General features: G+C 40.8%; 1 protein-coding gene across 7 annotated transcripts in view; it reads right to left on the reverse strand.

The window, feature by feature from the left end:
* Positions 1–13,646, reverse strand: part of ENAH (ENAH actin regulator) — a 97,032-nt gene that overhangs the window by 22,902 nt on the left and 60,484 nt on the right. For 6 of the 7 annotated variants that reach the window (XM_054170465.1, XM_054170472.1, XM_054170489.1 and 3 more), the window contains exon 4: positions 12,371–12,455. In XM_054170465.1, the coding sequence (XP_054026440.1) occupies positions 12,371–12,455 (85 nt within the window). Of the gene's footprint in view, positions 1–7,755; positions 7,860–12,370; positions 12,456–13,646 lie in introns of those variants that run through there. The other variant, XM_054170479.1, reaches the window with a different exon arrangement.

Raw genomic sequence — 13,646 nt, forward strand, 5'->3', positions numbered from 1 at the left:
AATGGTAGGGGTTGGAAGGCACCTTCAGTGATCAAGTGCAAGACCCCTTGTCAAAGCAGGATCACCTAGGGCAGGTCACATCTAGATGGGCTTCTGGAAGTTCTTAGAGAAGGAGACTCCACAACCTCTCTGGCTGCCTGTCCCACTGCTCCAGCACCTTAACTGTGTTCCAGTTTGTATCCACTGCCCTTCATCCTGTCACGGGACACCACTGCAAAGAGACTGGCTCCTTCTTGACACCCACCCTTCAGATATTTGTAAACATTAGTAAGATCTCTGTCTTCTCTTTTCCAGACTAAACAGCCCCCAGACTCTCAGCCTTTCCTCATAAGACATGTTTCCTCCTTCCAGCCCTCTGTTGAACACTCCCTAGTATAAAAAGGATGCTAAAGGCTTCAGTATAGTCAAAATAACTGAAGCCTCAGTAAATTCTTTAAACTATGTCCATTACCACACAGGTTGAAGCAGAGACAAAGATCTCAAGCAGACTAAGAAATGTCAGTGTTTCCTGGTAAAACAAGGTATTAAGAACAAAACAAAATATTCTCTGCCAGAGCAGGCTTAGTAGCCAGAGAAAGCTGTCCTTTTCTGGAACACTTTTCACACTGAAGCCTGTATCTTGGTGACCTGCAGAAGCATTACTGCAAACGTCTTACTTTGTGAAAAGACTGTCCTTCCACCAGAGAAAGTATGCCTCAACATTAAGCAATGCTCATTGTGTCAAAACCCAGAGCTGCCGTCACAAGAGCACCAGAGACAAAACCCAAACCTGCATGTAACAAAGCCCTTGCTGAAACAGTTTGTGAAAATGAATAGCTGTCTGCTCTGGCAGGTCACCTTGTTTCCTCAAGTGGAAGTTTTTCTGTAGGTTTACATAAATCTTCAGGGTTCTAACACAGGTTTGCTTTGCTCTTGGATGCGAGATCAAACCATTGCCTTTTTTGCTGAAAAGATGATAGGAAACTGCACTGAGAAGACCACATATCAACCTGAATAACAGAACTCAGCCACGACCCCAAAAGGCTTCTTGCCAGATACATTAAAAGCAGAGGTATTTCCATGAACAGTACAGACAAAAGCATCTTTGTATCGCATCCAAATTCAGCAGGCACTGAGCTGATAGACATCCCTAAGATGAACAGAAAGAGGCTTGAAGTATTTAATTTTAAAATTCACTGCAGAAAACAAAGATCCAATATCAAACCTGCAGAACACAAAATATTTTGCGGAAAAGACCTATCTGAGGTAATTGCTGCTTTCAGTGAAGTGGCCAGCTGCAGGCAGCTGAATACATAGTATCTGACAGCTGTTAGTCATCATTTATGAAAACACCAATCTCATATTCCATTCTCTCTTGGCTAAAAAACTCGGGTGTCAAGCAGGGCATCAATTCACTCAGAGATCAATAGAAATCATCATCCCAGGGGGTATTTAGAAGACATGTGGATGTGGTGCTTAAGCACCTGGTTCAAGGGTAGCAGCTTAGCAGTACAGGTGGAATTGTGAGCTCTAGGTAAGCAGCTGGACTTGACCATCTCATAGGTCTCTTCCAAACCCAACAGTTCTGTGATTCTGTTTCTACCAGCTCTGCTTTGTTGTTGTGTCTTTAAGCAGACAAGAAAGATTGTGGGGGGAGGAGGGGGGATAAATAATTTATACGATGTGTACTGAAAGTGAACACCAAAGACATCACTTTAACACACACACAAAATAAATAATGTGGAGTTAAAAAGTATGAGCCAGATTCTCTGGAGGGGTGATTTTCAAGAGTACCACAAGGGTGTGTTTTACTTGTTTGAGGAAAAAAAAGTAGTTTCTTGTTAGTGCTGTTAGGAATTCAAAACCAAACAAACATGGTGTGGTGAAAGACAAGACACAAGGATGACATCCAAAAGGCAACACAGTGGTAATAATATTCTGCACTAACTATTCTGAAAGTGACTATTAAGACAGAATGTCTAAGAAACCAAGTGTGATTATACCCAGGTGTTCAGCAATGCATGCAGCTTTCATTCTGTGCTTCACTAGTTTTGGTGGGGTTTGTTCAGTTTCTTGTTTGTTAGGGTTTTTTTGAATAATAGGGAAAAAACCCTTTATAACCCCACATAAATAATAAATCTAGGAATAACACTACTATGACCAAGCCTATGTAAAGTCCAAGTGTCATCTATCAACTATAGTTAAACTTAGATTCATCAGTTGAAAAAAATCAATGGAATTTTTGTAAGTGCTTTTAGTGATAGGATGAGAGAATGGACTGAAACTTGAGGACAGGTTTAGACTGGGTATTAGGAAGAAATTCTTTACAGTGAGGGTGGTGAGACACTGGAACAGGATGCCCAAGGAGGTGGTGGATGCCCCCTCCATGGAGATATTCAAGACCAGGTTACCTGCTCTAGTGGAAGCTGTTGGTGCCCATGGCAGGGGGGTTGGAACTAGATGTCTTGAAGGTCCTTTCCAGCCCAAACCATTCTATGAATTCTTCAAACTGTGTTGTTGATTCAATTATTAAACTTATGTTTACCAATTAAATATTAAAACACATTCACTGATTTTAACAGCTGCAATGACAAGCACTGTGAGAAAATGTCTGTAGTACTCCATTCCTGGAGCCTCAGTATGCCTAGGCTTTCAGGGCTGCTCTGAGCTCTTGCACCACCCTCTTCCATAACCCTGCCTCAATCTATGGAGTAATAAACAAGACAGTAACTTTGGGAGTTTTATTCTAAAATGCTGAAAGTCCCAGCATGTGGGCACAGATAGCATTATCTAATCCAACAGTCACTACTTACTAGAATACATCTCACATGATGGCTCTCCTCCTCCCACCACTGAGTCACTGCAACAAATAGAGCAGCTGGCTGCAAACAGGCTACACAATGAGTAGCTGAACTAGAGGTGCCAGCACCAGATGCAGGGTGACCTCAGCTCCATCTGAAACATGTTATCAGCTACAGAAGAGTAGCTACTTTGTGACCACATTCTCTCCATGTACATTACTTCAACTAGATACAGTCAACCTACTTTATCACTGTTAAAGCCATTTATGGAAAGTGCTTTAACATTGATTATTCTGAACTTAGCTTCTGGGATGAGTTTTTGTGCTTAATCTTCAGATCATCTTCTGCACAAATTCAGAGCACGGTGTGTCTGCTAATGCCCATCAAATTGCCAGTCCTTGTGTGAATAATAAAAACTGAATATCCAACTCGTTCTTACATCTTCAATATTAAATATTTATCCATCACTCCAAAACTCAGCATTTACCACAGAGCTCACTCCCCCTGTATGGTCATGTATGTTTAATGAATATGTATCTCAAGGCCTACACATTAATCATAGAACTATAGATTCATTAACATTGGAAAAGACCTCTAAGATCAAAAAGTCCAACGTCCTACCCAACAGCTGCACAACCACTAGACCATGTCCCAAAGTGCCACATCTACCTTTTTTGTGAACACCTTCAGGGATGGTGACTCCACCACCTCCCTGGGCAGCCTGTTCCAACGCCTCACCACAACGCTTAGGTACCACGCGATGAACATGCAACACCCCAAACTTCATAGCTCTTTTACAAAGAAAACATAGTCCAAATCATGTCAGACTGCAAATGTCCATCAAACGCAAGCAGACTCCACGGAGACTGAGACTCTTCATAAACACAAAGAACACTTGATGCAGCATCAATAACATAACCTCTTCACAGTGACCTAAGCTCACTCAGGTGCACAAACTCAGAGATCTGCTGCACTGAAACATAGAATCATAGAACTGCTGAGGTCGGAAGTCCTTTGAAATCACCAAGTCCAACTGCTCACCTAGAGCCTGCAATCTCATTGCTACTACTAAGCCACTGCCACTAAACTATATCCTTGAGCACCACATCCACAAGTCTCTTAAGTACCTCCAGGATGGTGACTCCTACTACCTCCCTGGGCACAGCTTGTTCCAATGCCAAATAATCCTTTCTGGGAAGAAATTTCTCCTAATACCCAAGCTGAACCTCCCTTGGCACAACTTGAGGCTGTTTTGTGTTGTCCTGTCACTTGTTGCATGTGAGAAGAGACCGACACCCACATTGCTTTAGCGATGATGTCTCTCCTCAGCCTCCTCTTCTGAAGGCTGTCACTGAAACTCTAAACCAAGTTACCTTTACTGCTTTTCAAGTGCTAGATGGTACAGATAGCTTCCACCTGAGCATACTGCACACCGTTTCAGAGCAATCCAGACAACAGCTAGTCAATTTGATAAAATGAGTAAGCAAACAGGCACTTAGAAGTTTGGCTGCTCAAAGGCAAGAGGTTTGTGAACTGACAGCTAACTCTGAGTTTCAAAGTGGTTGACCTCTGTTTAAACAGTAGGGAAAGGGAAGACTGTTTCAAATTAAGTATTTTTTTTTAAGTGTATCACAGAACACTTTACACCTTATTTAATTAAATACTGTACCAGCATTTAATTGGCTAAGTGTCATGATCTGGAAACACTAAGCAAATCCATGCATATATAAAATCATTGTAACTATTTCTAACATGCAAGCAGTTTTCCTTTCATTAAGCACCACTGCATGGGACACTTCCACTGCCAAGTTTATTTTCCCTGTATACTACTATTAAGACATCCTGAACAGCAGTATTTGGTCTACAGGTTGGTGGGATTTCCCTCTTAAAACATCTGAAACCAGAACATCTGCTATGTATTATTTCTCATTCCATTTTGACCCTGTTCTCCTTTGTACTCCTGTGTCTCAACTCTCATCAGTAGCAAAGACTTGCTTTGTTCAGCAGAACACCAAATAAAATTGTATGGCTCCCAGTCCCAATGATGCAGGAAGAACTGCTTGTTCTAACACTCCTCACACTTCCATGGCAATCCTCCTCTCTTCCACCCTAACTAAGAAATTCCCTCTTGGTACCTGTCGAATGCTTTACTGAAGCCCAGGAACATGAACAGCCTTTCTATTTTTGCCAAAGAAAATACTGTCTGGGTACAGTTTGCTGTCCTATGATTTATGTGGTCAATTATTCTCTTCTTCAAAAGTAGTTCTAAAGCTTTCCACATTACCCAAGTCCAACTTTTATTTCCTTGATCAAAAGGGACTTCAGGTCTGAGAACAATCTTTTATGTTAGAAGCTCAAACCACATCAGTTGGAAATAATACAAGAATAAGGTTTTATCAGTAAAGCAAAAACTAGTAGCCAGCCACTACTATGAAGATATGAAGAGGCAACTATAAATCTACAGGCTATTAGATAGAGGAATTATAATAGACAAAGGGATCATAGAATTGTTTTGTTTGGCAAACACCTCCAAGATCATCAACCTAAGACCCCCGTGGCCATTAAACCACATCCCGAAGCACCACGTCCACACTGTTCTTGAACACCTCCAGGGAAACTCATGAAGTCTAGTTTTCCTCGCAACAACCTCTCAAATATTTTACATAAACCAACAGAACACTTGGAACTTTTCTGCTAGAAGCCAGATCACAGGAAGCCATCTGTGCATGTAAAACTTTCTTTAAAAAGTTAAGAATCTCAGCAGCAGAAGAAAAAACAAATCTGCTTTTATTTGCAACTGTCTTTTAGTGGTACACACTACTGAGTATGGTTGGGATGGTCAAAAGAGGTTCTCTTCCCACTGTGCTCTGCCCTGGTGAGGCGGCATCTGGAATATTATGCCCAGTTCTTGGCCCCTCAGTTCAAGAAGGGCCTCAGGGAATTGCTTGCAAGAGTCCAGAGGAGAGCTGCAAATATGATTAAGGGAGTGGAACATCTTCCTTAGGAGGAAAGGCTGAGGGAGATGGGGCTCTTCAGCTTGGAAAAGAGGAGACTGAGTGAGGTGACCTCGTTCATGTTTATAAATAAGTGAAGGGCAGTGTCAGGAGGATGGAGCCAGGCTCTGCTCAGTGTTGTCCAATGATAGGACAAGGGGCAATGGGTGTAACCTGGAGCACAGAACATTTGTGCAAACATAAGGAAAAACTTTTTCACTGTGAGGGTGACAGAGCACTGGAGCAGGCTGCCCAGAGAGGTTGTGGAGTCTCCCTCTCTGCAGACATTTAAAACCCTCCTGGACCTGTTCTTGTGTGACCTACTCTAGGTGATCCTGCTCTGGCAGGGGGGTTGGACTGGATGATCTTTCAAGATCCCTTCCACCACTAACATTCTGTGATAACAGGAAATCACAATAACCCAAGCTGGAAAAATGCAGAAGTTTTTAATCCTAATTTCCTATTTGGCATAGAAAAAAGTAATTCCCACAGAACTGAACATTTTGCAGAAAGGATAAGATTTCAGACAGACATCTTTAAAAGTGTTAACTACCATACTTGTCAGAGCCGTCCTTCAAGCAACATCCATATTCAATTGCAGCAATTAAGGCAGCAATTTTGCCAATGTAGTCAAAAGACTGCTTAATGTAAGAGTGCTCTTCTCAGTCTGCTAGACATGTCAATGTTACCCAACATCTATAGCTATTCAGCACTGTCACCAGACAGCACCCATTACCTCTCTATAAAGCCAGTTATTAAGTTTCTGAAAGCTCGGCTTGACAGAAACTAAGGAACATTTTCCTGTGAATGGGAAGAAATTGTGAATGGAAAGAAAATGAGACACACTAAAACAAAACCAACAAATTATTATACTAGAACTGTTCTCCAGAAACTGAGGGCAAAGGAAGAAAGGGAAGGGGGGAAGGAAAAAAACCAAGGCTTTAGGATGCAGTAACCAACACTGAGTGATGGCTCTTTTTGCTTCTGGTTCCTTTTGCCTCCCATCCCACTATGCAATGCTCAGGTTGGAAAGACCCAAATGGTTGCAGGCTGTCCCATGAAACTACCTCATCAAGCTCAACTTGAAAAGTTCATGCTGATATAAATCTGATCTGCTGGAAACTCTTATCTTAGGCATTGAAAACCCCTTTGGTTCCATCTAAGCCACATCTCTGGGATACAAACTTCAGGCAGATTAGTAATAGGTAGAACACCCAATACAATCATATGACAGCACACTACAGACCACCCTCATACCCACGCCAATTACTATGCCATATTTGTATGTCTCCCTCATAATCCAATCAGTCCATGTGCCTGTAAAGAAATTCCACTTCCCCAAAATAAGCTGTTGGATAAATGGCACTATTTCCAAAGAAAAGGAAAACTGGGAACAGCACATCTGGTCGCTAATAAGGGAAAGGTCATGGGTGGTGGGAGATCAGTGGAAACCACGCTACCAGGGACAGAAAGCCATGGGCAAATGTCCCTTCCTTTACATTATTTTAGCTACACTGATACTGAATTGAGTGCATGGGGTTTGGGTTTGAGTATTTAGAGGCATTTGCAAAATAGCGCAGGAATGACCTATGTAATAATTACTAATTTACAGGGGGAAACCAAAGATAAAAGTTACCATAACATTTAATATCAGCAAAACATCAAAATTCTCCCAACACTTCATGTCTCTTCCAACCTTGGGGATACTGTGATCTATAAAATTTAAAAAGCATTCCTGTAAGTCTGCTGGTAGCTAAGAAACTGCTACTCTTGCCAGCCTCTGAACATGCACTAAAACTAAGAAGCCTTCAGAAAGACGTCGTGAAAACCACACTGCATCCATACTACTTTCTAGCACAGTCAAGTTTTCTTTCACAGTATCACCCCAACCCACTAGATAAACTAAAACTGTAAGCAAACACTTACAAAACTTTAACATTCTGCTGTTGCATTTTGCAAACCCCTCGTTTGTGAATACTTACGACAGAAATCGGTCAAGTTTTGGTCCATTACGTCCCTGAAGGGCAACAGGTGGCTTGTATACCTTCATTATTCCTTACAATCTATACACTTCCTCTGTTTCTGGTGTTCTTGGTCTCTTTATTTATGAAGCAGTGACGATTTTGAAGTTATTTATAAGCATTAACTCATTACATTCCCAAGTGACATATTAGATACCAGCTCAGTGACTCAGATTCCTGACAATATATTTACCATGGCTGGAAGGGAAGGTAAATTTACACAGACAAGTGGCACACACAGGCATGCCATGAACTAATCTTATATTTTAAAATGGTATGTGACATGAAGTAACTCTGAAGCTATTAACAAACACCTATGTCAACTGAAGTTCTGAAGCTGGCTCATTATCAAACGATCAGTGGAATTCATAAACACTGCCTGAAGACCACTCTGGCAAAATGAAAATTAACCCACAGAACAAAAAAAAAAAAACCCAACCAAAAACCCTTTGCTTTTGAGGACTGAAAACGGAAGCTGAAGTGTTTTCAAGTTTCTCATTACTGTACTTAAATGAGTGCAAGTTATCTTCAAGTACTCTCTGATAGGGAAAATGTACACTGTGTGTTAAGGTTCCGTAAAAGAAAGTAACAAAGTTATGAATTCAGCAGACAAAATTATTTCATGGACCACCTTATGTGAAATCTTGGCCTCCAAATACCTGTGTTTTATATCACACACCTCTGGTCATACCTTCTCTACAGGGACAGGCTGGGAGTGTTGGGGTTTTTCAGCCTGGAGAAGAGAAAGCTTGGGGCAGACTTTACAGTGGCTTTACAGAACGTGAAGGAGACCTACAAGACAGCTGGGGAGGGCCTTTTTACAAGGGCTTGTAGTGATAGGATGAGGGAGAATGGGTTGAAGCTGGAAGAGGGGAAATTTAGACTGGATGTTAGAAAGAAATTCTTTACAGTGAGGGTGGTGAGATCCTGGAACAGGTTGCCCAGGGAGGTTGTGGATGCCCCCTCCCTGGAGGTGTTCAAGGCCAGGTTGGACAGGGCCTTTGAGCAACCTGGTCTAATGGAAGATGTCCCTGCCCATGGCAGTGGCTTTGGAACTAGATGATCTTTAAGGTCCCTTCCAATCTAAGCCATTCTATGATCTGGTCCTAGGGGCTCTTGCAGACTGTCACTGAACAATAAACAATCCAAATATTCAAGTTAAAAGCTCTGCAGCAAAATAACCAAAGTAATATTACTACTGTAGCACTTTTACTCAAAACATAAGGCAGCTAAATCTTATCTAAAGAGATAAAATATCTAAACTGAATAATGCACTTTTGTTGGCAATGATCTGATGCAATTCTTTAGTTCCCAGCTTCCCCAAGATTCTTGCACACTGGTTATAAAAGCGAAGGAAAACATCCTTCACTGGTCACTCCTTTGGCAAAACACTTTTGAGGAACTGTTCTTATTTGTACCTAGGAAAACCCTGAAGCTACAAGCCACATAATTTAACTTCTAAATTACTCCTGCTTTGAACAGAGGGTTGGACTAGATGACCTCCACAGGGTCCTTTTTTGCAACTTTTCATTTTTAATATAATACACCTAAATCTTTTCTTCCTAACTATTTACTACTTCATATTTTTTGGTAGTAAAGACTTTTAATTTTTATGTAAGGACTTTCCCCCCTCCCCCCCCCGCTTAGAATAATTTCACAAACATTTTCCTGAATTTTACATGGGAGTCAGTAAAACACTACTGAGAGCTTAAGGGGAGGGATACAAGACCAGCACTTAAAAGATAGTTATTATCAAGTCACAGCCTAATAAAAAAACCAAAAACACTCTGCTCCACAGACACATTTCATGAGCAATAGACTCAGCAAAGCCTGATCCATCACAAACCTCGTGTTCCTTCCTACACAGTAACATTTATTCCTCTCTCTTGCATTCCCTGTAGTCTTACTGCTCCCCAAGGAATTCAATTCTGCCCACACTGTCTCTATCCTTTACTGAGACTGGAAATACCACTTGTAGATTATGTTAAAAGTAATATATACCTAAACCCTTGTCTTCCCAACTATTTACTACTCTCTTATGGTATTAAGACTGCTGTTACTACAGTCTGCAAGCTGAAAGACAGTTACTACAGAAGAGAAGCTGTAGCTTAGAGTTAATTGAACTGCATTATAATAGGGTAGTTAGGGTAGTAAAGAGATTGGAGAAGCATTTGTGAATGTTTTAACACAATTACATGTCCCTCTTAGGCTTAATGACACAATGGCAATAGGCTTTCCACAGACAATCTGGCTGGCAACATGAGTAAGCACTCATTCCAGTTCTCTATTCTTTTTTAAGGGAAAAAAACAAATCAAAACCAGGACTAGACTTCAAAGAGGACATTGTATTAGATGTAAACAAGTGGAGCACATGGATCAAATGAGAAAGTGAAGCCTTAAGAAAGCCATCTGAGAACACGTCCTTCAAACTCAACGAATTTTGAGCAGAACTCTTAACATGGGGCAGCACTTTTTTCTGAAGAGACATCGACCTACAAGTATCTCTCTGAAAAGTACTTCAGATGGGAAATAAAAATACTAAAAGCCACTACTGTAGAGCAGAAAACAAACAAACAAAATCAGAAAAAGCTTTTAAGAAGTCTATCAAAAGAAGTGACATGAGAGACCTGTACCATGAGAGCAGACTTGCACGTAAATACATCAGATTTGTAATGAGCTTCCTGCTATTTGTTTTTCTAAACAAGGGAAGTTGCAGATAAATCAGCTCTTGCTCACTTTTAAGAACATACTGCAGACAAATTTGACCAGTTTCTACCTCAGAACTTTGTTGAACACATACAGCTAGTTATATCAAGTCTATAATATGAATTATTCCCAAATTAGCAATCTGATTTTGCTCACCTTTGTTTATGCCAACTAAAGGCAAAACATCAAACCAGAAAAAATACTTCAATGTCAGTTAGATCCAACATGTTGAAATATTTTTCCAGCTACCACTGAAAGCTATTAAGTGCATTTACTCCACCAAACTGGACCACCCCCTATTTGTTCAAGGATCCTGTTCCCTGCATCTGACCTAAATTGCTCCCAGCATCCCTTCTGGAAGGGAACAGCTAATCTCCCAGGAGTATTTTGATGGTAAAATAATCCAGGACTGCACCACAGGCAGTAAGCTTGAGACAACCCAAGGTCTTGCTGTTACCACTTAATCCAGTTAGATACCACTATCCTAGAAGACTTTGCTGTTTCATACACCCATATCCCAAGCACCCAACCTACAGCACTAACCCATATTGCCATGCAAGAAAAGGAGGAATATGGCAATTGGAAAGCTTGTTCCCAGACCTTGGGCGCATCATTGATACTTAATTATTAAAAGGATATGAAACCCCCCAGGTGCTGAAAAATATCCCATGAGGCATGGGACAGGGTACCATGGCTTCAACAGCTTAACTTGGAGGGATGCCAAGTGGTATGAGGAACATGGGACTACTCCATGAGCACAGCATGGATAAAATATTGCTACAGCTGAAAGTTAAAGGTTCTGTGCATTTACACATGAAAAGCAGAAAATTAATGTTTCCTTGCTGAAGCACTAACATAGTTGTTACAGGTTGTCCTAACCACAGAGATGATTCTTCCAGTGTACCAGAGGGCACAAGGAGCTGAACAGTCCAGGCCCAGTGGGTGGACATGGGAAATTATGTTATTCCATCCCATAATATTGCATCTCCCCTTTCTAAAGGGACAGTGCAAGCTGTTCGGCCCCCTTCTCCTCTCCCTGCTTCCTTCCCAACGCAGACCGCTGTCTCTTGTGCTGAGGAGGATTGAGGCCTGGTGCTGCTGGCAAGCTGATTTTTAGCTGCATCATTTGGGTTTGGGTAGGAAGGTATAGGGAGAAGCATATGAGGCCTGGTTTGGGGGAAGCTTTTGGGAAGGTGATGGCCTACTGAGGTCTAGAGAGCTGGGCTACATATGAATTGTTTGGTATTTTTGCATGGGTTTGTACTGTTGTATTTAGATGTGAACAGTACTTCCATTTAAATGTCCGATTCTTCCCAATCCTGTGTGAAGCATTTTTCTGTACTCCTTTGGGAAGGGGTGAAGAGCATCTGCCTCGCTCTCTATAAACACCAGACAGTAGCATAATGGCAAATAAGCTTTCCAATACAGTATTTTGATTCAGTGCATCCACAGTAGTCAGAAAAATTACTGTTCTCCATAATTTAACTCTCTACTTCTAAAAGGTAAAAAAACTTCCTTCCTTGCTGCTTTCTTCTTTGGAAGCCTGTGTCAAGAACTGACAACACAGTCACTGGAAAATTAGCCTGGTTGAAAATGACAGCAGTGAAATCCTCCAAAGTTCCCGTTGGATCTTCACCACTTTCATCACAGGCCAAAAAGCATTGTATTGTTTGAATGGGTGGAGAGCAGGGAGAAGGCATCTAGTTACAAACTGACCTTCATACAGGAAAGCTGCAGTACTAAGACTGCGCACATACAAATGCTGCTGCAATGTAAGAGTAACTGTAAGTCCCTGGCATTTAATTTCTCATCATTACTAAGGAGTTACTACATTCTTTAATTCAAGAGCTGTTTGCTTATAATACCACACCTTCTCTGGATTTCCAATTCTTCTTGTGATGGACCATTTTGTACTTGAGAGGGAAGCTGTGAATTCTGTCGAGGCAATGTAGGTCCTAAAAGTGAAGACAGACTGTAGATTAGTGATTTGAGCTTTCACTATGCAAAAAAGGCATAATATCAATGAAAAAGGCCAGCCATCACATGATACTGTAAGAGTTGCTTACTTCTGCTTTTTAAGCCAAACAAGCTCCACAACAGCAGCAAATAAAAATTTATTTACAGAATGGATTTATTTCACATTGATGAAAAGGCTGCACAGAAATGCAAAATAAAGTTTATATACGCTAGAACTTCACAAAAGCTTTGAAAAGCAACTTCAAGTCTGAGCTTTTCTTTAAACAAATGAAGAAGTAGTCTTGGTGAAACAGAACAGGCTCAAAAAATTAAAACACTCACCTAAATAGAACACTGGAAATAAGAAAAGAAGAAAGGAGAACAGAAAAGAAAAAAACAGGAGAAAAACCATCAGAGGCTTATCAGCATATTGAGAGAAGGAAGATAGAAATATGCTTGTACAGATCACACCAAAATTTACTCAGACTTTAGCTCATCAACTTGGATCAAAGACCATCCTATTTGGATAGATAAGTACTGTGTCCAAAGGAATGGAGGCATATAACATGTGTAAACTCTGCATTCTGCTAAGCAAAAGAGAAGGATGTGCAAATTCGTCTCTCCTTTTACTGCTGAGCAGTTCTGAATCACACATCTTTCCAATAATTGTATGAGCTGCATCTTTTTCCTAAAAATCAAAGTGGCCTTTCCATTCCCCCTCACAAATATATTTGCAGCACAAAATCATTTCAAAAATTAACAGAAGTGAAGAGTGAAGAAGTGGGGAAAGGAACATATTAGATCATTAATGCATTGTTTCTGTAAAAGTGGGCAGCAAAGCAGGAAATTCAGAGCACAGCTACATTTAACACACTTAAATCAAGTAGAATTACAACAAAAATGTAAGAAGTTCTGAAAAGATTCCCAAAGCAAAACAGTAAGTTCTTGCTGAGTTTCCGCCCAACTAGAGTGATGAAGTTGTAATGAGAGCTCCCCCCATCTCAAATATCAAAATGTAAAACATTTTTGCTATCTGGACTTGTGAAAGTCATCCAAAACACATGAAGAGACTGTGTGTGATACACTGAGACGTGAAGGAGAGGTGATCTGCCTCAGACTCAGAAAACTCGTGCCCTGATGGAAGGCTATGCAAAACAGGTAGATTTACTCAAAACTGTATTGTTTCCACT

Source organism: Dryobates pubescens, chromosome 2, assembly GCF_014839835.1.
Source record: "Dryobates pubescens isolate bDryPub1 chromosome 2, bDryPub1.pri, whole genome shotgun sequence".
In the NCBI taxonomy this organism is placed as follows: Eukaryota; Metazoa; Chordata; class Aves; order Piciformes; family Picidae; genus Dryobates; species Dryobates pubescens.